The following is a 23,897-nucleotide window of genomic DNA, read 5'->3' as shown; positions in this document are numbered from 1 at the left end:
ATGCTCTTAGACCCCGAAGCACGTCTTGCGTTATTTCCAGGTCTTCGGGGGTCTGAGGAAACAGCTGTTTGACCGGCTGGCTTATGCAGGGGTCACAAACCTTACTAAAACGCTTTAGTGTCAGACCCGCTAGCGATCCACTACATCGCCAAATTTATGCACTAGACCGGTCTAATTTTGTAGCTTCAATATAACAAGCAAAAGGGGTATGATAATGAAGCTAGAGACCAAGAGCTCAGAGAACTGAATCCCGTAGACACTAGGTACTGACCAACGCGTGCTACCACCATCGAGGGAGGAGAGAACCTCGATGCTCTATTCAAATACACGCTGCCTAATCAGGCACTAAACAACTATCATTATTAATTGAGGCTAGGATGAGGATGTCGGGGAACGAGGTATGATCCTGCTGCAACAGGAATTGGCTAGCATCTAGATCGAGGTGTTTACATAAGATGTGGGATTTGAGAGCTCTAGAGAGAGGGACGGTGCATCCACAATTCACCTTTGTGCTAGATTCCAGGCAGAAAAAGACACCATGCCTTCACTGACAGCGCCACGCCACTACTAGCTCAGAATAATGATTTATCTCCTGCAGCCTGGAGCTTGATTCACGACATGAACTGTGCCGGTGTAGTTCTGGGATTGACTCAAGTCAGTTAGAAAGCGACGCTAGGCCCCCTCAATGTGATTATGGTGCCATTCATGAGCTCTTCTCTGTTAGACCTTCATACTCTCTTCGGTCCCGTGAGCGTAACGCTCCCGATGATGTGCAGCATCCAGTACGAGAAAAAGGAGTTGTCATGGTCTCCTTTCACCCTTCTAGCACCCGCTGCGATCCCCCGCTTCAGTTTCCAACCAAGGATACTTTCTAGAACATATTACTCAATTATTTGGCTACCATTACGCTAGGCTGGGATCTGACTGACGGTAGGCCGGCGGGAGTCCGCGGCTTGGGAGAATCTCAGTCGCTATCGTGACCTCGTTCAAATGTTTTTGATAGGGATCGTCCGCAGCAAGACGGAGGGAGCGTTTGTAGCGGAAGAAATGTGTTACATTTAAGGCATGCTGCTTAAGAGGTGGCTGCTTCGATGAGAGATGACAAGCCTTTAGCGGATAACGAGAGGCCTTTCTTGGCATTAAAAATAACTTTTTTATCCTTTCTCGATCGTGAGCAGTTCGCGAACCAGCTTACCATGACTAAATAAATTAGCATTGGGTCATGATCGATCGACTTTATTATAATTTGACTATGTACGGCGCGCTCGATTAATATATATCCTCAACTCCGGTTCGGGACAAGCGGCACCCCCAACGACACGGTACGCCTGAAAGAGTCAGGCTGATATATCCATACGAAAGTGCTATCTCGGATCTGCATTCGCACTTGGAGATGACTAGGCTTGGAGGACAGATCACGTCGACCAACGCCGATGTGATCTACAGATCCTATATACAAAAGTCGCGAGTAGCTAAGGGCGATTAAGCTGTTCACGTCGATAAAATAAGAGGAATCCAAAGCTAGAATATGAGTTAGTATGATTCTGGAATGAAAGAAGAAAATGTCACTCACCTGGCTAAGAGCTGGAAGAAAAGGGCGATCCAGAACCACGCATTGGCTACTTTATCCGCCGACGAGCCTACATTCGGGGAAATACCTGCTGGACCGACCTTGTTGGGGGCAAATCCTCGAGCACAAATTGTAGCCACAGACCCGAGGAACTGGGCAACGAGCAGGACAAAGCATACATGAACCCGGGTGAGAGTTTGTAAGAGAATCATTCCCAGGCCGACTTGTTGAAGTTCATCGAGGAAACCCAGCCAGAGCCAGACACAACGAGAGGCGAGGGCTCCAGATGTCAGACCTCCCGCCCACGGGAGGTAGAAGCCGATGTTAGATGTTCCCCACCAAGTTTGCGCCCAGCGCGGTGCGCCGACGCTCAGCCCGAAAACGGGCAAGATCCAACTGTGCTCCTTTGACAAGAATCGGAACATGAGAAGTGCAGCTATCCAAAGAATAATGAAGAAGAATACCACCAGAAGCACCACCTCCCATGTCTTCGCATGTTTAGATGACCACAAAAAGGACCAGTTGCGACCAAATGCCGCTGCAAGGAACCAGTTTTGGATAATGACCATGAAGAAGAACCAAAGGACAATGCGCCGGCGGAATAAGGACGTGTCAAAAAACAGGACCTTTCCGGGAGATTGACGATAGTATTTGGGCAAGCCAAGTGCAAGTACAACACCTATAACAAAACAGACCGCAGCGATAGGCATCACCACAGCAGTGAGTTTCCATGTATTTAATGTAGCCGAGGAGACGCCCCCAACTTCCACCGCGGTGACCCTGGAACTCCAGTACCAGAGGGCAACGGTGTAAATCTGTTGGATCCCCTGGATAAGACTTGCGCGGAACATCCAATCTTTCACGGGAACTGCACCCTGGTCACCGAAATTCAGCGCAAAGAACAGAGACCCACTAGAGGATGCAGCTGCGTAGACGCCTGCGGCAACATTCTGGGCCCATGCTCGACCGAGACTCGTGATACCGTAAGGGGAAACGCCGATAACAACAAAGGCCAGGGAGTATAGCAGCCATGGGAGACTGAGAACAATCACCGATGGGAAGCGATAAAACAGGAACCACCAAACGACAGTGGAGACACAGTAGATGGTAGCGATGATATAGAGCTTCACAGCAGTTTCACCTACCTGACCAACGAGAAGAGTGATCTGTGCCGAGTTGGTCGCGATGATTTGACCAAGACCGAGGAAGAGAGCGTAGACAGGCCAGTTTCCAACGCGCCGTCTCATAAACCTTTGAATGGCGATCGGTCTCTTGTATCCCAGCCGAGCAAGCCATTCATCAATTTCGCCAACATCCTTGGGATCGGATTCTCTTGGAACCCGAGAAACACGAGTATACGCCGTGTTATCGACGGCATCGTCCGAAGCGGTTTCATCCAGTGCTCGTTCCTTGGGTTGAACCTTCAATTGCGCATCGTTGTACATGTTGAAGAATTTTCGTTCGCTCTTCATCAAGTAACTCTCGATGCAGTAGTCCGTGATAGAGTTTTTCATATTCAGGTTGGTCAGCAGGGTTTCGAAGTGGCGTGTGAAGTGGCCCATGCTGTCAGTAAAGGTTGGATCAACCTTTTGCAATTCGAAGACAGACTGGTCGTGATCACCCATGACAGACGGTAAAGAGAGAACAGACACATTGCGGGTGTGAGGGAGGGGAGTTCTCACTGGGGAGGAGTCCCGTGAGACAAAACGTGAGGAATCTGGTGTAGATATCTCAGATCCGCGTGGAGAGTGGGAGCTGTTGTTTCGGGAGTGACCAAGTTCCTGAGATCCAAGAGCTCGGTTCACGGCTGCCACAGCGTCTTCCGGGGAAATGTAATCCTCTTGTGGTGTGTCTGTAGCTTCATCTTCAGCGTCCGTGGTATCGCTTTCGGCACGCTGGTCAAACAATTGACTCTCACGCAATGACTTCTTGACGAGGCGCTTTCTGCCCTGGCCAGGGCCAGCTCGCCGTCCGAGGGAGAGCTTCCGGCCAAGCATGCTGTTACTGTTGCTTTCGGTACCTTGAAGTTCAGCCGCTCGCAGTTCTTGAAGAGAAGGATGACCGAGCTGTGACGTTCTCGCAGGTGGAGAGTCCAATCCCTCCGCCAAAGACATATTGAATCTTGGAAGAGCCATGGTCGAGAATCGCATGCCCTGCATTTCAGAATATATGCTGGACTCAGAGAGGCCTGTCGTAGTATTCTGGTTCTTTGAATGGTGAAGGTGGATTGCAGTTCGCTGTAAGACTTCGAGTTTTTGAGTCCATTCAAGGACGGGGAATCGCTGCTTGGCAGAGTTTGCGCGCATCTCTTGTCTAGTCTGTTCTGACGAGTCAAGAGCAGACTTGATCGCGGTCCTAAGTTGGTGCAAAAGGTGACGCGCTGAGTCGGACTCCACAGTGTACCACCAACCGGGCATTTGGCCGAGACCTCCAATACGAGACCCAATTCCAAGAGCACCTTTTCGGCCAAACTCAACGGCAATCAGCCCGAATGGCTCATCTCGAGAGGGAATCAAGGCAAAGTCTGCACCAGAAAACACATAGGGAGGTAGAACTGTAAACTCTGGCTTTGAGAATACACGCCCTGGGAACATTTCCATGATGCGCTCTAGCTTGATAGCAGCGAGCCTGCCGTAGAGATCGATGATAGGACCTACACAGATCAATTGGACCTGTGGCCTCGCAGACAATACCGCTGGCATGACATCGGCAATCAAGTCAACGCCCTTCTGCTTGGACCATCGTCCCACAAACACCAACAAATCTGCGTTGCGATCCTCAGTGAGACCAGCCCACTTTTGTGCCTGCAATTTCTCATTAATTCGTTCATTGTAGGACTGAATCGGCGCCTCTGCCTCGGGGTTATCCCCCAAAGCGCCTGTATCAGAGGGGTCTGGATTTGGGAGACTGCCAATCTTGTCAAGACTCCAGAAAATTGGATATCTCGCCCATGATCGCTTTCCATATTTCTGAGAAACACCAACTGCACCAAAACCACGTTGGTGGTATCGCAGATAGCTAGCACCGGTGTGTAGTAAGTTGAAAACATTTCCAAACTGGCAGTATTTGGTTGCAACGTCAAGTGGAATATTGAATACAGAGCAAACTTCTTTCTTTTCTTGCAAAGTTCGTAGAGCCCATAGACCTTGGAACTCTGCATTATGCAATGAAAGACACACTGGGATAGTGCGAGTTGGCAACAGATAAAGCGGCGCCAAACACCCATGGAAATCGTTGATATGGTACAGATCAATGGTCGGCGATCGTCTCATAGTTTCTGCAATACACTGATTCCATGCCGAATAGTAGACTGCACTGTCGAGGTCGTCCATGCGGGGAGGATAGGGCTCTGCCTTAGTCTGCTGACGAAAGACAGGAGCGTCAAGCAAAACATAAGTGATGTTTTCAACCACATGGTACTGTACTTTCACCAAGTACGGGTTGTCGAGAATCGTAATCACATAGGGCTCAATAGGCGTGTCTTCCGGGTAGTCGATATCACCGACACATGGCACCACCCAGATCAGATTCTGATGCTTCAAGTTCTGGGACATGAGCTGGGCCATAACACCGAGACCTCCAATCTTGACCTTCAACCCCCAGTCTTGGATGTCGTATTCCATCGTTGCAATTAAGACTGTGCGTCGTTGGCTTGAGACACCCGCGGCAGCAATGTCTGTCGACACAGCTGTGTCTGACTGCCTCTTCGGTGATTCATCCTCCCCGGCGACCTTATCCTTGACTCTCCGCCAGAACAGGATCGGAAATCTACCTCCTTTGACCAAATTACCATCTTTGTTAAGCTTCACGCGATAGAAGGTTCTGATAAAGATGAGAACACCGGCTAAGCCCATCAGGATCGGCAGAAGCCACAAGAGAATGAAGAGCACAAGCTGAAGCCATCCTGACCCAACCGGGATCAGTTGATATCTCAAGTTGCCATCGTCCAGGGAGATAGTCCAGCCAAGATGCGGGAATGGAGGCAGAGCCGTGATATTGATGACGTTCGACGATAGGTACGATGGGGGAAGTTTCTTGACCACAGAGGAGCTGTCGACATCTCCATAAACTTCCGTAGTATCCGGTATGCCATCCTTGTCAGTGCCCCAAACATTCAGCTGTCCGACAGCGGGCCACTCATAGACAAAGTCGTACTTCCAACTTGACGTGTCAGAGTCATACTCCATCTTGTTTTCCAGACCCGCGTCGTAACCGTACTGGTTGTATGGGCCGTTCCACCAGAGGTGAGGAAATCTTCGAGTGGTATCATCCCAGTCATAATCACCTTCTTGTATGTAATCGCTGCTACCGGTGAGCCTTGAAAAGTACTGAACACGAATGTGAGTCCCCTTCCACTTCTGGTCGTTCGTGCCAGTCCAAGAAGGGATATTGATTGTAGTGTTCCCTCCCGAATAGGCTGTCCAATCCGACCAGCTTCGGCCAAAATCGGATGAGTAGCGAAATTGATCAGCACCGGCCGCGTTATGTTGGATGTAGAATATGTCGCTAGATTTGTGCACAAGTGTGGAGGAGTAGTTGGAAAGCGGAGATATCAGGGGATTGCTCTGAGTGCCAACGCGAAGCAAAAATTTGTCGACTGAATTAGTGTGTGCTTGAGATGAGGAAATATTGTTGACTGTCAACTGATGGATTCCGTGATGAGCGTTTTTCAACTGAGCAGACCAAGTCCACACGGTTGGGACTTCGCCAACATATGAGTTACTGCTGGTTCTCGGAGAGACCTTTGTACACTTCACACTGGAGGTATCCAGAGAGGCAGTTATGTCCTTTTCTGTCGTTGAATTTAGGGAAATCGCGTTGGTGATACTGTCGCAATCCATCTCTTTGGAATATCCAAGCTGAATTGGGATAGTTTCGCCCTCATCTTGGGCAGAAAGGAAACGAGCGTCGTGTCCGGGAAGGAACTCCGTAACAGTAGGACCGGGCTCTACAAAGCTTTTGGCCTCGACATATGCCCGAAATTCCCACGGCAGCAATTTCATGCGAGAGACACAACCATAGCCACCATCTTCTTGGCTATTGGGGCCGTCACTCAGCGTGAGCTCTTCATAAGGATAGAAAAGATTCTTCAGCTTTGTCCCTGACTGGAAGGGAGCCAACAATGCCGTGTTTTTGTTGGTGCAGTTGCCGCCGTAAGTTTCTGTTTCATTTCCATTTTGATATACCAGCCAGAGAGTTCCATTGCCATCAGTTGCCGTGGATGCTTCTTTCTGGACCTCAGGGAAGTAGCTTCGTAGCACAGACCATAGACCAGTGACTGTGGGGGTGGTGGAAGAACCAGGAAGGAATATCTCTTTGGTGAGCTGGGAGAGTGTTTCAAGATACAAACCATCATTGGCGACGGGATACTGCGTTCTAATCTCGAACATCCTTTTCATGATGTTGCGGATTGGATGGGCGGGGTTTCGCTGATCGTAGGTGACCGTTATATCGTTGCATCCATGGAGGCCCTTTTCGATGGGGAAGTCATAGAACTTTGAGGTGTTCAGATTGAAACAGCCCTGAGTCCACCATGCGGTTTGATATGTCATGGGCTGCCGACCAAACATGTAGTTGGATGCAGTGGCATCAAAGACATACATCGCCTGCTCCTCGCCCCACAGGATGAGAGGGATTCCCGGGAGCTCCAATGACACGATGTACAGACCGAGAAGGAACTTATCAGTGCCATTCTTGACTGCCGGCCAACGGAAGTTATCTTGGTTTGAAACGCCATACATGTGCCTCGGATCCAGTTCGCCAGTGAATGCATTGAGGAAATCGTTGGACCGAAGCATCTCGTTCCAGGCCTCGATGAAATCGGTGGGCAAGTCGAATCCGGCGACTAGGTTACCATCCATCCCTAGGAAACGGGTCATTGAACGGTAGATGGTATAGTGAAATGCGGATGCATCCAATGCTTGCAACCCATCTTCTCTCAGGAAGTGCGAGTCCGAGTTGTTCGTCAGTTTAGCACCAGCGCCTGCATCCTTCGGGCGCTGATCAGGTTGACGCCCACGGCCAAGATATAAACTGCCAAATGTATCTCCGGACGTAATTTCACCTGGAAGGAAGAAGTTGTCCTTGCCAAACCGTTTCGCACATTCGCGGTAAACAGCGGTCATCTCGCTCAATGGTTCAAGGGTTGCTTGAACGGCTTTATCAAAGCGGAACCCATCAATATCGAGACTAGCAATTTGGAAGCATGAATGTCTAGTGAGGACGTCTCGGACCGGCTTGTGCCATTCGCGCAAGCGATCCTGCACGGAGGCAAACTTGGTAAGCTGACGCTGCCAGTCTGGGAAGTTGCCGAACGCCTCAAGCTCTCCATATTGATCGAAGTCACTGTTGTAACAACCCTTGAGGTCCTGCACTCCACCGGACACTAATGGGTCTCCTGTCTCGTTCCAAAATTTGGGGTAGTCGCAAGTCTCGTTGTACTCGTTTCCAAACTGGAAATCGGCATACTTTCTGTCTGTGACCCATTCAACTTCGTATTCTTGTGCGCGAAAATCGGCTGAATCGTTCAGGTGGCCTTTGAATCCGACCAAGTTACTCATCCTTTTTTTTCTTGGTGTAAGTCCACGGGAAGAATCGATAGTAGTTATGCCGACTTACGTTGACAAGGTGTTATCCACCAGGACGTACATATCCCGCTTGTGAATCTCGGCAATAGTTCGTCTCCAATCCTCAAGCGTTCCGAAATGCATGTCGAGCAGGGTGGTATCAACGGGGGAGTAGCCATCGTAGGCCCAAGGCAGGTTCATCAAATACGTGCCCGCGAAATAAATAGCCTAGAACCCTTAGCTCTGAAGGTTGACCAAAGGGGGTCGAGCCTACCTTGAAACCCATGCCCTGGATGTAGTCCAACGTATCAATCAAACCATCAAGATCGCCTCCATGACGCATCTGATTTGAGTTCACAACATGCTCAAAGGTTGTTCCATTGATATCGTCATTTGTCGGGTCACCGTTCGATATCCGATCCAAGAATATGGTGTAGATGGGAAAGCGCCAGTTGTCTGGTGACGGATGATAATCGTGGTCTGGCCATACTCCCCAATAATCGATAGGAGCTTTGGCGGATTTGTTTTCGTTAAGATTATAATCAGTGAGCGACTCCGTGTATGGCCAGCATAGTGCATGCACGCTCAGAAATGACAGAATGAGAATTGCTGAGCGTTGCATTTCTGTTGATATATCAGGCCGGAACGCCAGGCACCAGAAACTGCACAATCCACCCCTTCTAGAATTGCAAAGAGAACAATTCCTGTATGTGCTGGACCAACGAGAGCTGTAGCTGAAGAAGAATAAACGAACGAACTTCAACGGGCACCAAATATTTTACAGCAGAGGATGTGAGACCCTTATCAACCAAACAGGCGGATGGATCGCTATACTTTCAGTACTAGCGACCCACATTGGAGCCAGATATTACTGTATCGATCCACCCACCGCCATCTTTTCGCCCGCGGTGGGGTGGCGGCGTTTCTCAGTGGCTCGGATTAGCAAAATGTGTCTCCGACCCTGGTCAGTCCGGTGTGTGTCTCAGACAGGCCCAACAGAGAGTTCAACGCGACAGATCGGGTCCAGCCGAGAGTGTAAGCCTCAAATCGGTTCCGCCGTGATAAGCGCAAAAATGCAAATCGATGTCGATCCCAGGTTCTACCTGTTATACTCTCCGTGTGCCTGGGTTCCAACAACCCTCCCAAAATATATCAAAGAGAGCTGCCACCGCTCTGTATGGACGATAAGACATTTATTGGCTTACTTTTGGCTTAGACCTACGAACGTCTATTTTTAACCATCTTATCTTATCTTTGGTATCTTTCCGAAGCTTGGCTGATTCCAGCCCTCTAGCTCGAGTATAAGTAGTTGCTTTTTCGCAATGAGGTTTACATTTTGAGTGAAACGCCAATTCTTTCGGAGACATGCTATATATAAAAACTGCCCTGGTACGAGATACATCAAGGTGGAATCTCGATTACCGTTTTGAATGCGTGGAGCAAGTGATCCACTTGTGAAGAGATTTTCTCTGTCTTTTGCTGGACAAGCAAGAGGAAGGAGAGCAATGAATTACAGTTTTCATGACTTTGACATATGATCAGACTAACAGCCGATACAGTCCATGTATATATTTGAGCGACCGTGGTGCGTACAAAAACAGGAGTTGGAAATAGATCAATGAAGTTGGAACATGTCAGAATCTAAAGAAAGAAAGAGAAAAAAACTCCTCGGTGGGACCAAAGGGGCGGATGACATCATAGCGTCAAGTATGTTTCACTATGGCCAGTTGATACATGCAGCTGGAACAGGCAACTGGGATTAATTTTCTTGAAACCAGCAAATTAATTTTCCCGGCTCAGAAAACTTGCTCATGCTGTACTTCGTATTTTTATGGGTATAGTGATCTTGACCGATCAAAGCTAGGCTTGTGAATTGATGCGGGTGGCTTTGACCCAGCGTGGCTATCTATACTTTGCTGACCATCGATGCGGGACTTTGCCCGATTCGCATTGTCAGTTATTCTCCCACCTAATCCCATTTCTACTGTTAGGGCTACTAGCAGTGAAAGCGTTTGCCTCGCAAAAATAACCTCCCATTGATGTTTAGCACGTGGCCTGCAATCAACATACCCAAAAATAGAAGTTCCCGAAGCCTGAAACGGAAAGACAGACTCGTGGCAGGCAGGTGAAAGTACATTGCTGTAATTGCAGAATGGGCCTCAGTTGACATAAATCTCCGGCCCCTTGCTTCATCGTCGATGGGATCGAGTCAATATTGATTAGAAGCCTTTCCCACACTATTGGTGTTATAATAAGGTCATCTCATGATTAACATAAGTGTATCTGCCGTTGAGGAAATATGCAGAGTTTCGGTCAAGCAGGAGATGAGAGAAGGATGATGAACTCACGGCTCAGGAATCGGCTTATCGATGACCGCCCAGACATGCATGGTGCCCCCGAATAGCTTTTAGTGCCATGCAGCCCCAGAGAAGCCATCCAAAAAGCATTAATCCGGATATTCCCAAAAAAAAAGCGTTCTATTTGTAATCGAACAGATGACGTAAGAGAGGAAGCCTGGCCAATGCTGTGGTGTGGTATAAAGACATGAAATCCATATCACGTTATAATTACCGTTGTATCAGGCCTGGTAAATGCTTACAGGCACATGGAATGTCATCGTGAGCCTTGGTTGGTGGTACTAAGCTAAAGTGCCAAGAGGCATAGAACGCGCTAGAAGTCCTTTAAAATGCTTCATAATAGGTACCAGGTCAACGGTCGGATGTTTGAGCTAGTTCAGCAAGTGTAACAGTCTGCCGTAGAATCTCCAAAATTGAGGCGTGGCAGAAGGGATTTGCACAGTTTGACAACACAGCCATGAATTCCTGCAATCTTTTAAAAGATATACCTGTTATATTAGTTGCTGTGTACTTACCGTTCTCTGGAATCTCACGCAGGTCGATAAAGCATTTCGGCGAATTGGACTACATATGCCATTGCCAAAGACTAGGAATCAAATTATGAAAGCTGATCGCCCACTATATTAATGGCGGTCCCAGATAGACTGCATTATAAATTCTATGTTTTTATTGTGGATTCATTTAAAAGTTCTGGTCCCCTCCAGTGACTCTCACAGTGAAGGAACCATGACTAAATATCAATCTCTGTCCATTTTATTTTTAGCGTCCTATCTTCCTAATGTCAATCCTTTGAATTTACCCGTGGAAATATCAAGTGTTTCTCGTATACGACACAAATGCACTCCATATCGGATAGCCACATAGGATAGAATACTAAACGTGGAGTTAGCACTAATCCCACTACAGCGGGGCATAGAGCGAAATTACAATTATATCCACACTCACGTGCAGTTAATGCTGGCAAAAGCTAATGCCTTTTGGTTCATCAATACCCCACTGACCATGATCAAAGTCGCAAAATGTGATGGTTTTAATCAAGCACCAACACCACAGATCAGGGCATTTGGAGTGTATTCTGAATATTCAGACGCACTGTAAGACAGTCAACCCCATTGATGTTGTTTTCTTAAATGATTCCCTGCAAGTTCAGTAAGTCTGAGAGGAGATGGCAGAGTAAATGCACCGCGTTCGAAGCATTATTGGCAATTTGAATAAAGTATCCTCCAATAAGGGCACCCGCTTTCTAGTTTAATCTGTACAATGACTTTGAAATGTTGCACAAGTAATAATCAACCCGATAATACGAGAGCGTTAAGTGGAAGAGAAAACATTGAAATGATAATTTCTGGACAATAAACCCACTGATTCGCACTTCAGCCTACGTCGGTATCATTGGTTCATCTCTCGGCCATACTAGAAACAAACGGTATTTGCACAAATTTCCTGTCCGTAGTTGGATAATAATCAGATGTCCTTATATCAGTAGATTCTTGGAGCTAACATGTCTTTCGCTTGACACAAGCGCACCGGCGCCAAGAGCAGAAAGAAAGTGGGCCGACATCAAGCATCAGGAAATTTCACGTTTGAAGCCAGAAGTCGTCAGTTTCAGGCCTCACCTCAATCTAACTTTGTCCTTTTCAATCTATCTTCTATATATGCCGAGCTTCCTTCACGCTAATTTGCCTAGGATTGTAGTATGTGAATGATATTGTCGTTACGGCTTTTCTTGGCCTGCATATTGAATTCGTGGGCTCAACATTGTCGGGAGATTACCGGAGTGGGAATAGTATAGCCGATACTGGAATATCGATGCGAGCATATCAATCAAATCAATCAGATAACTCGGATCAATCAGGATGAGTTCGTCCTCCGAGCTTGGCCCTTGATCCCTTGAGACTAATTGTCAGCACTAAGTCGTAGTGGCAATGAGAATTTCCCGTCGTGGCCTTTTCTATAAGGCGCATTTTCCAGGCTACATTCCCAGTAAACACGAAATTCCGATGATCAACGCCTTCAGTTTACCGAAAAGTGTCAATTTCCATTGACTTTACTGGTTTCTCTCAAGCCCTTCTCTTTAGTCAACCCATTTTAAGCTTTTTTTCTAATCAAAAGTTGGGTAAGAAATCATCCTCGAGCGGTTTCTTCCACCATAGTAGGATTGCTGCCAGGATACATAATATAGTGCCCCCCAGGTTCTGTTTCCGAAATCTAATTCCGAGCTTTAAAATATTTCATTTGGGCACTTGCATTCACTTATGTTATCATATCCTGGACACACTCGAGACTGTTGAACAATTATATCTAGCTTTGGGTTGTTTGAGAATTGACACCATGGCTGTCAGAAAGCGGTTCATCGACTTTCGCGCGTAGGGCATCTGACGATCACTCAGCGGCTGCCCATGATGATATTAAAACTCCTACCAACCAGAAGATTTCCTTGGAAGAGATACAACAGAATAGTTCTAAGTCTCCAGATGAAGAAGAGATCATCGACGAGACAGCGCAGTCTGATACGCAAAAGGCTAAGCATGGACGGAGAATACTCTAATTGCAGCATACATTCTGTAAGTTTACAATGCGCTCAGGCTGCCAGACCCTTCCATCGCTAACTGCCTTGCAAGTATTGGGGTAGTAAATTTCCTCGAGTACTTCAGCTCAGGACTTCTTAGTTCTGTGTCCCCATATATCTACAGTGGTTTTGAGCTACATTCTCTGACTGGGCCGGCATCTGTGATTGCTTCTTTGATCTCCGCTCTCGCCAAGTTCCCTTCCGCAAAGCTCATGGATCTCTGGGGTCGCCCTCAGGCTTTTGGAGTAGGGGTTGGATTCCTGACACTTGGACTAGTCTTTATGGCTACCTGCAAAAACGTAAAGACCTACTTTGCTGCAGAGGTATTCTATTAAACTGACTTCCGTATGATTGATTTCTCCATGACCTTCTTCATTGCCGATACCACAGCCTTGAAGAACCGTGCTTTTTGGATCACTTACGCTGCTTCTCCATACCTGATTACACCTTGGATCTATGGTTATGCTGCCAATGAGATCATTGCTCCTGGTGGTATTGGATATCGATGGGGCTTTTGGTTTTGCCATCATAATGCGCATCATCAGTGCTCCCTTATGGGCCTTGTGGTACTATAAGTAGAAAAAGGCTGAAAAAATGAACCTCGCAGAAGGAAGAGTAGTGGACGGCCTCTCTACCAGTTCATCATCTTTCATTGCATTGAATTCGATGTCGTTGGCATCTTGATTATTGCCATTGGGTTTTCTCTCTTCCTATTGGCATTCAATCTATACTCTTACCAAGCCCAAGAGTGGCAGTCTCCCATTAATATCTGCTTCGTTGCCGTTGGCTTCTGTCTTATGATACCTTTAACGCTTTGGGAGAGATACTTCGCGCCGGTAAAGAAAGTTCATGCACTTGGATTTGGTTCGGTTCTTCACCTTCTCCATGGTTTTATCATTATACCTGGCTTGGTATTTTTATTTCGCCTTGTAGATTATGTTAAATCAGACTGTTACGGAAGCGACTTACGTATTAAATATCTCTACCATGGGCTCGTGTTTCTGGTGTCTAGTCTCCGGGGCAATCCTCTGCTATATTGGTGGTGGTACTCTTGCTATCTGTGAGCAAATGACTGTCATAGCTGTGTCCACCCAAAGAAATATCCCCGTTATCCTAAGTTTTGAGGGCGTGTTTGACAGCATTGGCAACGCTGTGGGGGGTACTGTTGCCGTTGCCATGTGGACTGGAATTTTTCCTGTCAAATTGGGCGCACATCTCCCTTCATCTTCCCAGGCTGACTTTGAGAGCATTCATTGCTCCCTGTCTGTTCCACAGTCTTAGGCCTTGGAAAAAACAACCCGTGATGCTATCGATCATGCATATGTTGACACGCAACGCCTTATGCTCATTACCGCGCCCTGCCTGTATTTATCTCATCACATGGACATCTTGTTTGTTCTGAAAAGATCTTAACATGAAGAATATGAAACAGCAGGTCCATGGGATTCACCTTTGGGCGCTGAAAGGGCCTAGCTGGGCGAGGCCACAGTAGACAAATGCTGACGCGCATCAAGAATGCCTCGGTTCACGCATTTCATGATAATTTGCCCAACGCTCGATTATTTTCATATTAAGACTTCAGTCACACCTACTGCTAACTAACGGCGTACATTCAAAGACATGTTCGATAGCCTGTGCATTTTTATCATGACTCAAATAGCCCAATAGAGCTAGAGATTCTGTGCACAACCATGTTGCGAAATATCTTCGATTCGACGGCTGCACAGAAACGCAATGGTGGCCGTTGAAACTCTAAGACGTGTCAGAGCAGAGCGCCTCAGCAGAGTGTCGATTCAGCCCGCGAGATTGCCTCGCCCGCGCTACCTTCCATAGTTGGTCCCTTCAAATATTGATATATCAAGGATCGGCAATTCAGGGGAAGTCAGCTGTCCCGAAAAAGCAATAATAAAGTTAGGGTGGATATCACCAATGGTGCAATTTACCCTGGTCTCTGCATTGCACCCCATCTACTGTATTCTCGCGACTCCTGAAGTAGTGTTTGCTTTTTATGCATTCTGAAGTAAAAGAAACATGTCTTTATTCAAATAAGAAAATAAAAGGTATCTAACAGGAAGAGAGGTGGCGATTAACCACTATCACATGTCGACATGATAAGTCAAAAATAAAGAAAAAGAAGGAAATAATGATAATGCGAGTATCAAGACACTCTATAATCCATCAATGGTCGCATGGTCGCTACCAGCTTTCCGTCGCCAGGATGGAGCTGAAGCAGGTAGCACTGGTGTATATGGGTCTTTGTTGGGGTCAAAGAATTAGTCGGAGGCGTGCTTCTCACTGTCTCCACTGCTCATAGCAATCTCGGCCTTCTCGGCCTCAGATGCGAACTGGTGATCGGGAACGCTCAGGCCAACTTCGATCTGCATCTGAGCGATTTGCTCGACAGTGAGCTTAGGCATGCTGTTAGCGACCTGGTAGGGCCACTTCTTCTCAATATGAGCCTTGGCGAATATGAGGTCGATCTCCTCCAAATCACGACCGGCAGTCTCAGCGTAGAAGAACCAGGCGAATGGGATGGCGACGAAGTTGACCAACGCGAAGAAGAGGTAGATACCCCAACCACTTTGGTCAGAGAACACGGGGGTAAACATGACGACAGCGAAGTTGCAAATCCAGTTGGTGCAAGTGGAGGCAGCGGCAGCCATAGTACGAGTGCGAAGAGGGTTGATCTCGGGAGGGTAGATCCAAGGCAAAGGCAGCGTAGTAAAGGCGAAGAAGCAGATGAATAGGAAGATACCAACGACGGCACCCTTGGCGTTCTGCTCATTGTCCGAAATCAGACATCCCATGGTAATGATGAAACTAAGACCTTGACCAAGGAAGCCGATCAAGAACAAGTTGCGACGACCAACCTTTTCGACCATGAAGAAAGATGGAATAGTGGCCAAGGCATAGACGGTAGCGAAAACACCACCAAGAATCAAAGAGAGACGGTGCTTCATGTGAAGGTTCTGCTCGAAGAGTAGGGTCGAATAGTAAATAGCAGCGTTACAGCCGGTGAACTGCTGGAAGAACTGGCCAGAGCAACCGATCATCATACGCTGGAATTCCTGAGTCTTTCCGAACTTGAAGAGCTCTCTCCAGCTAGCCTTGTTGCCCTCGGATGCCTTAAGATCGGCCTTCATCAGGTTGAAATCGGTAAGCACATCCTCGGCATCAACGCTACTGTCGTTAAGCTGAGCCAAAACCTGCAAAGCCTCTTGGTCGTGACCACGCATAACGAACCAGCGAGGAGACTCAGGAAGCATCAGAGCACCGATACTAACACAAATAGCGAACAGAATCTGGAAGGCGACAGGGAACCGCCATTGGACCGAGCTATCCACGTAGGAGAGACCAAAGTCAATCCAGTAGGCAACAAATGTACCGACGGCGATGATGGCACCCTCGAAGCAAACGAGGAAACCACGGTTATGCGCGCGAGAACACTCGGACTGCCACACAGGAATGGTGGCGGTGTCCATGCCGTTTCCAAGACCTGAGATGACACGTCCGATGACGAACTGGCCTAAGCCCCATTGGGGACCGAAAGCAGCAGTGGAGATGACAGTACCGATAATCATGAGAACACCTCCAGAGACCAGCAAAGGGGTGCGGCCAATCCTTTCACCCCAAATCAGAGTAAAGATGGCACCGAAGAAACATCCGAGTTCGTAACAAGCAGTGACAGCACCACGGAGGACGGAGACGTGGGCAGAGTAGGAGCTGCTGCTGCCATCGGGAATAGCGAGAGGAGGGAACTCCTTTGTGAATTGGTCACCGGAGATAATACCGGACATCAAACCCTGATCATAACCGAACAGGGAGAATCCAATAACGGAAGTGAAAGTGATGGCCAAATGGAGCTTCTTGCCCCGCAGACCGGAGGTTGTAGTCCACATCTTGGGTTGTGTATGCCTCGACCTAAGAGAAAGGGAGGAAATACTCAAACATACAAAAGAAGAAGGAGAACCTGTCAATCCTGGGGAGGGGGAATCTCACCTTTTTGTAGACGAATATGAATCAGGGCCCCCACGGGTTGCTGAGTGCCAAGAAGAAGAAAGTCTGGAGATGACGTCGGCGGGTATACAACAACCAACGGAGTAGGCAAGTCGGGCGAGGCCGAGTAGGCTAAAAAAGGGCTAAGCACAGCTAAGACCCAACCGCGGAGACGGCCAAGAGGGCTTAGCGGAGATTTTCGGTTTTGGCCGCCACCAACGTAACATCCGCATGCGGTCAACCATGGCGAGTCGAGATGGGAGTTTCTGGTTTGGGTGCCTGAATGGAACATCACTATGTGCCCCTGGATGAATGAGGGGGTATTGTATGTCCTGTCAAGTGATTCTCACCTGGGGATAGTCTGTGGAGGAGAGAGAGATCAACATATCCCTTGCCCCAACCGGAACCACATGCGACCACCAAAGACACGGGGAATTACGGGGAGAGGCTGTGGAGTCAGGGTCTGAGTTTTTTTCTTTCTCCAGTCGCTATTTGTTCGATGCAGAAACCCCCGTAAAAACTTTTCTCTCGGGTCGGGGCCGGGGCTGCATATTGGTCGCATATTGGTCGCATATTGGTCACAGTACGGGACACTAATCCTCGTTTCAGTTACCTTCGTTTCAGTTACCTATTTGTCTTTGTGGCCCCGAACCCCAAATCCGATGCCGACGGCCGGGGGACCGGGAATTGGGATTGGCTGGCTTTGACTGGCTTTGACCAGGGGCCTGAGTCGAGTCACAAGCCGCCAAGGGCCAAGACCCAATCAAGCATCAGACAAGAAATGCCAAGGGGCTTGGTGACCCACCAAGGGTACGAAAAAGAACTCATCTCGAGTGATGAGGAGGCGTCGACGGGCGGGGCGTTGGGAGGCGTTCAGCCATCCCCGGAGTCCTTTCTCCACTAAAACTCACGGTTTATGTATTATCCACGGTTAAACGATGGTCGCGTTTGATTGTCTGTGGAGTTCATACTGTATAGGCGAAATGAATCGGTAAATTAATTAGAATAATCTAAGAAGCCTCTTACGGAAGGTCGCCAAACTTGCGGGGAGGTATATCGAGAGGCTCGAGTCCATTAGCGTCTAGTTCGATTTCAAAGCAACCCAAGAGTACAGAGTTTAGGTACTATGCAACGTTCTTCTTCTTCCATGTCATGCCTCCCAAGGTTCCCAGATTCCCTCTCCCACGTTCATTAAAATCCCCGACCCGTCTACTCGCGGAAAAGTATCGTGCCGCGTGTATGTAAGGCCCGACCCAACCCACATGGATTTGAATATCCACATTTCTCGACAAATTCGGAGACGATCAACAGGCTGAGATTTCCCGACACTTGGGCCCCAATTTATGCGACCTCTGTGGTTCCGAACCGACCGTTCTCTGGGTTCCCGCTCTGTTGTAATTTCGCACTTGCCGCCTGCAATCCCGACATTGAGACTAGAATCATGCCCGTGATGACGCGCGCGAGTCGTGGGCTTGCATTGCTGTCCTCCTGCGTCACTGCTGACATAGAAGCCGCACTTGGGCCTCATGTTTATACTACCGACCTTCAAGTTGTGGTGGAGCGGGTGTGGTGGGGCTGAGATGGGATCTTACTTGAATCTTCGTGTACATATGGGAGGTAAATAGGTAACGTTAAATCTTGTCGTCCCTCGCACACAATTATAAAGTCGCGCGATGCAAGATTTGGTTTGGAGTTCTCTCGGATTAGTCGTGCAGATGGCTGGCGTGAAGCGAGCATAGTGGAATGGCCTGCGGATGGTTACTGTCTGTGTGTCAGGCATGAGATGCGAGATCTTCGGGTTGGGCGTCTGAACGCTAGCAATTCTGTGGTCTAACTTTGTCAGCGGGATGTTTGCTTCTTGAACTTTCAATGGTCATCCCAGTCGCAAAATATATAATCTCACCGAAACCAGTCAATGAAAAGTAGTCTCCCTCTCAGCGGTACTTGAAGATCAGCGGTGTGTTAATTACACCGTGCTGATATTGATTGGCCGGCACCTTGAATCAAATCCTCAACAGATCTCGACCACACTGACAATGAAATGCTTCAGTCATGAACGATGATAAAGTGGACTGTTTTGAACAGTCTTCAGATGACTTGCAGTTCTCAAGAGTGAATTTAGAAATTTGACCTATAGTATTTCGTATACATCCTGTAGAGTGACTCTTATCACTCTCAGCCCCCGAACCAACTTTAAACTAAATACGCTGATCTTTAATCCTAAATCGATCTTCCATATGAAATTCCTGGCCAGTGGAATTCCAGCACGAAAGCATATGAAAGTTCCTTTGGGATTAGCGAGGCACTCGGAATCCGGAATCCCGTGGGGTGGTTATATAAATTGCAGTTAAACAGAATGACGCGCCATTCAACGTGAGTAAACTGTCAGAAAATATAAGTACAAAAATGAATAACCTACTTGAAATTGGGCCCAGTTCAACGTAAAAGTCCATTTTAAGAGAAGAGAATTTGTAATGTTATAAAAACAAATGTGGAATCTCAATGCATAATAAAACAGGTCACGTGAATAATGAGCTAATGCCTTAGGCACCAAGGTCCAAGTTCAGGCGGTATTCAGGCAGAATTAAGGCAGCAAGGGGAAATTTCGGTCCTCGACTTGACAACTTGACCATTACCGCGCATCTTCAGATGTTTTGCTATACTCCCCGAACAGTCTGAAATGCTGAGAAATCTAGCCTCTATCCTTTCTGACCGTAGACTGGCTATTAAGTAGGCTATCGTTCATACGGTACATTTTCAGCACCCAACTAGTCGTTAGATCCAGACCATATATCGATATCAAGATCAATAATGGCCTTTACACCCTCATTCTCACCAGACAAAAGAGATACTAAAAAAGTCCCCGGAACAGCTGGAGACATGGCCAAGCAATGCTTGAGGCTCTTTGTTCTGACCAATTACTGCTTTTACTATTAACAAAGGGTTCTAATTCGTTACCTGCGCATCTATACTGTATCGTATGGAATAAACCAAGTTGCTGAGATATCTAGTAAAAACATCCATTGTACGCCGGTCTTCAGAAGCATAAGTAGCTGGTGACCTGATGTTTGCTTTCACAGAACAGTTTTGGGACAACTTGGGGATTTTTTACCGATGCTTCAAGGTCGGTCTTGAAGACATACGATATCTCACTTGGTTCTCTAGTACGGAGAACAGCGTAGACCGTCGCGTAGCATTGGCCTTTCAATCACGAAAAGGAAACATCATGCATTGTTTGCCAAAGTTTGTATTTTATTGAGAATCATGAGACCATATTATTCTAAACAAGGTCAATCTGAGACACGTAGTATTTGCTACTCTCTAAAAATATCTACAGCGGAGGGCCAGCCCTGTATGTCGTGGCAGGCTGACGTTAGATCTGGGAATTCGGTCGGCTAGCACTACTTTTACTACAACAAGTGTGGAGTATCGCGCAGTGCCAAGAAGACACAGCTCTCCTGAGGTGAGGGCATCCACACTTTGTCTCGGACCCTGCCGTGCCATACACGATCCAATTGGCCATGTGTTGAGCAAAGTAGCCGAATCGCATGCTTAGCGTGCTTACTTGCAGATTCCTACTCCACTATGAGAATGAGGTTGCAATTCCCATTTTTCTCTTTAGGTTCTTAGCATTCTCTCAATGAATGTATAAATTTTGAAAAAGGTCCACGCAGAAGTCATAACCAACTTGCTCATTTCGTTTCACTCTTCTCGTATTACTGTATCATCATAACCTCAGATTAAATGGCAGCCCGTTGTCTGTTGACGGCGCTTCTGGCTATTTCTACATATGCCTCGCCTGCCAAAATCCAACCTCGCTCTATCACTCCACCTGAAGGGTGTCCCATTCCTACATGGACAGTTAATGAGTTCCAGTGGTTCAATGGCTCACACAGCCTAGACTGCATCCACAATCAAGTCGACATCAATGCCAAGGGTTGTCTCTGTGGAAATGGCTGGTGTAAACCGGATCCAGCTACTTGTAATGGGACCATGGTGGGCGTGTGCTGGACCGGAATGCCAAACTATGAGCCCTGGGGGTACGGTCCGATGCAAACGCTGGATATCGACTTTGCAGACGGCCTCAGATGTCACGATGAGTACATTGGATATCGTATTCATGACATCGCTCATGGCGAAAGCAACTGCGGCTATGCAGACCGGGGTGCTGGGCGGATTGTGGCCTTCTATGGAACTTCAAATCTGGAAACTTCAACTGGTCATATCGATTATACTCTCGGGGATGGACATGCACTGAAGTGTGACAACGGTAGTACCATCACCTACTCTGGCAGTACGGACTTCCGACTCAGCTGTACGCATGACGCCTACTTCAACGCCACTTGCACAGCACCGGTGTTTGAAATCCCAGTCTTGAGCTACAAATGGGTCTCGCAATGATCTGAAGGAAGTGGGTTCCAAATTCAGACCGAGGGCCTCATAGTGGCGATACAAATGGCTGCATGACAAAGTCTACTAAGATGTGACTTATAACTTATCAAGTGCTATTTGGCCCGATCAGGAATAAATGAATTGTGAAAAGTCAACAAATATTTCAGTTTCTCACATAAACAGTAAGCGAGAGCTGACATGTTCCCTAAGTATGTTGTAAGCTTCGATCAGAGATGGATGTTGTGGTCATCTAACCCATCGTGCCACCTTATGTTTCTGCTGTCCGATAGATTGACTAGGCAGATACAATCAACGCTTAAAAATCTTCAGTTCAATCATTCTCAGAACCACATAGGAAGCAGCAGCGAACGCAAAACCTAGCTCGAAGCCAACATCGCCTCCAGTAGGGTCTAAGCCCGCTTGCTTGGCGATAGGCCCAACCCACCAGGACTGACTCATTCCAGTAACCATTCCGACAATTCCGCAACAAAATGCAAGCAAAGCCGCGATACCAGGTGGGAGTTTGTCACGGTTGTCATAGTCTTCGGGATGGTAACCAGAAAATCCTCGCCTGAATACGAAGTGTTCAGTCAACGCGATTCCTTCGTAAATCGCCAACCAATACCCAATGAAGTGCATGAAGTTTTCCAACACGGCTTCAAAGTTGCTATAGCCGGGGATCGCAATAGCAATATAAACCCCAGTAGCAAAGACCGTCCAGACGAACCGAGGAACGTGACGAGTCCATCGTCCCATGACCATCAAAGTCAACGAGACCGAGTAGATATTTGGACAATTATTAGCGACAATAGAAAGCGCGAGAATGACAACACAGAATCTGCCAAACCCTCCAATTTTTGGGAATAGAACAGCGCCGAGTAGGCCCCCGACGCCAGCCTCATCCCATCCCTGTTGGTATGCATTATCTCCGCCATTGATGGCAGTACTTGTGATTACCGCAGCACCGAGGATTTCCGTAAAAAGCAAGGTCGGGAAAATACCCAGCCACGTGGCGAGGAAGACCTTGCGCCGAGGACGATTGCTTGGCTGATAGACGGTGTAGTCGGCTGCGAAGCTTGTATATCCGGTACCGAAGCCAAAGACTGTGGACCCATAAGAGAGAACAGATCCTAGTTCTGCACGACCGACGTTCATAGGGATGTTCACGAAATCTCCGGAATGAGCAAATACACCGAGCACAACCAGGAAAACGATAAAGGTCGGAATCCAGCTCCAATATTCATACGCATGTACCACTCGATATCCGAAGAAAACAACAAGCTGAGTGCAGAATGCGATTATCAGGATTCCTGCGTACCCAGGGACGCTGGGATTGACGGCATTGATCAGTTGCGCTCCGACTATGATATTAGCAGCAGCCCAGCCGATGCAAGCTAGTACATTGAATATGGCGACTGTGAAGGAAAGCGGCTTGTTAGTTGAGTAGGAAGAAGACGATGTGACACTCACTCAGCTTCACTCCCCACCATCCAAACCAAAATCGCGACAACACCATCTGTCGTAGTCCAAAAGCAGGACCAAAGGCGGAAAAGAAGCAGACAGTCATGACTGCGATCATGTTAAAGAAGATTATCACCAATACCGAATCCACAAAGCCCATGGCGAACAGCGGTTTGCCCAGAACCCCAATAGTAAACGAAGGCACGACCATGTTGGCAGCAAGCCACTAGGATTATTCAACGGATTAGAGAGATCTCGCACGATGCTCAGGATCAAAGTACCATGGAACCAATATTCCAATATGAATTGTCCGTTCTTTCGTCGTCCGGGACGCGTTCGATGCCTCGTTGTTCAACGTTGATCTTGCCACCGAGTCGTTGAAGCTTTGCGTAAAGCGTGTCGCCATACTCAAAGCTAGTCGCAGGGACAGCGCCCGTCTCATCCTCGAATAGTGCTGGTTCCGTGGTCCCAGCGCGCTTTTCGACGTCGGCATATAGTATTCGACTCATGATGTTCAGTTGCGACCGGTTCACGAGTACCAACTTTCAGCAAATGCGCTCTTTAATAGTGATTTCCCCGGAAAGTGGATTGATCCACACGGGGGACTCCGATCCACTACCCCAGACGCTTTGTCCATCTCGGCGTGGGTTTCCAGATGAAAGTGTTCCACAATAACAATCAGAGGTTGGGTTGTTCGGTCGGGTCTTTTAATCTGGTAACCCCCCGAAGCGAGCGGTGTGCTCGTATTGCAGCCAAGCGATGCCGAGGTAGGCCTGGAAGAACCTTCCGCTCTAGTGTTGCGGTGGTCGTTGGGTCAATTCAAGGTTTTATACTATGCTGGTTCGGACTGGTCCATCCGGATCTCCACCGAGCGGCGTTGCGGAGGGGACGGAGACCCGCGCATGCGAGCGGGGTTGATTGAGTATTGACACGGAGAGTACCGAGACTTACAGTGTCAACGTGAATAGTCGGGTTTCGAAGTCGTT

The 23,897-nt window shown here is 47.9% G+C and overlaps 5 protein-coding genes across 5 annotated transcripts; 2 read left to right on the top strand and 3 right to left on the bottom strand.

Annotated features, from left to right (window-relative positions):
* Window positions 1-1,472: 1,472 nt before the first annotated feature.
* Window positions 1,473-8,758, bottom strand: N7508_002708 (uncharacterized protein; the record flags this gene model as incomplete). Its single annotated transcript, XM_058460774.1, has 4 exons — window positions 1,473-1,521; window positions 1,574-8,131; window positions 8,189-8,364; window positions 8,411-8,758. The coding sequence occupies 4 exons, from the start codon at window positions 8,756-8,758 to the stop codon at window positions 1,473-1,475; spliced, it is 7,131 nt and encodes a 2,376-aa protein (XP_058324306.1).
* Window positions 8,759-13,424: 4,666 nt separating this feature from the next.
* N7508_002707 (uncharacterized protein) lies at window positions 13,425-13,637 on the top strand (the record flags this gene model as incomplete). The annotated part of the gene is made up of 1 exon (XM_058460773.1): window positions 13,425-13,637. One exon carries the CDS (start codon window positions 13,425-13,427, stop codon window positions 13,635-13,637), a length of 213 nt encoding a protein of 70 aa, XP_058324305.1.
* Window positions 13,638-15,335: 1,698 nt separating this feature from the next.
* Window positions 15,336-16,961, bottom strand: N7508_002706 (uncharacterized protein; the record flags this gene model as incomplete). Its single annotated transcript, XM_058460772.1, has 1 exon — window positions 15,336-16,961. The coding sequence occupies one exon, from the start codon at window positions 16,959-16,961 to the stop codon at window positions 15,336-15,338; it is 1,626 nt and encodes a 541-aa protein (XP_058324304.1).
* A 3,841-nt stretch (window positions 16,962-20,802) lies between these two features.
* Window positions 20,803-21,459, top strand: N7508_002705 (uncharacterized protein; the record flags this gene model as incomplete). The annotated part of the gene is made up of 1 exon (XM_058460771.1): window positions 20,803-21,459. The coding sequence occupies one exon, from the start codon at window positions 20,803-20,805 to the stop codon at window positions 21,457-21,459; it is 657 nt and encodes a 218-aa protein (XP_058324303.1).
* Window positions 21,460-21,759: 300 nt separating this feature from the next.
* On the bottom strand, window positions 21,760-23,420 carry N7508_002704 (cytosine permease; the record flags this gene model as incomplete). Its single annotated transcript, XM_058460770.1, has 3 exons — window positions 21,760-22,865; window positions 22,921-23,137; window positions 23,193-23,420. 3 exons carry the CDS (start codon window positions 23,418-23,420, stop codon window positions 21,760-21,762), a joined length of 1,551 nt encoding a protein of 516 aa, XP_058324302.1.
* Window positions 23,421-23,897: the final 477 nt, after the last annotated feature.

This window comes from Penicillium antarcticum, assembly GCF_028974205.1.
Source record: "Penicillium antarcticum strain IBT 31339 chromosome Unknown utg000002l_segment0_segment0, whole genome shotgun sequence".
Lineage (NCBI taxonomy): Eukaryota > Fungi > Ascomycota > Eurotiomycetes > Eurotiales > Aspergillaceae > Penicillium > Penicillium antarcticum.
This window is presented reverse-complemented; position numbering and strand designations above follow the sequence as displayed.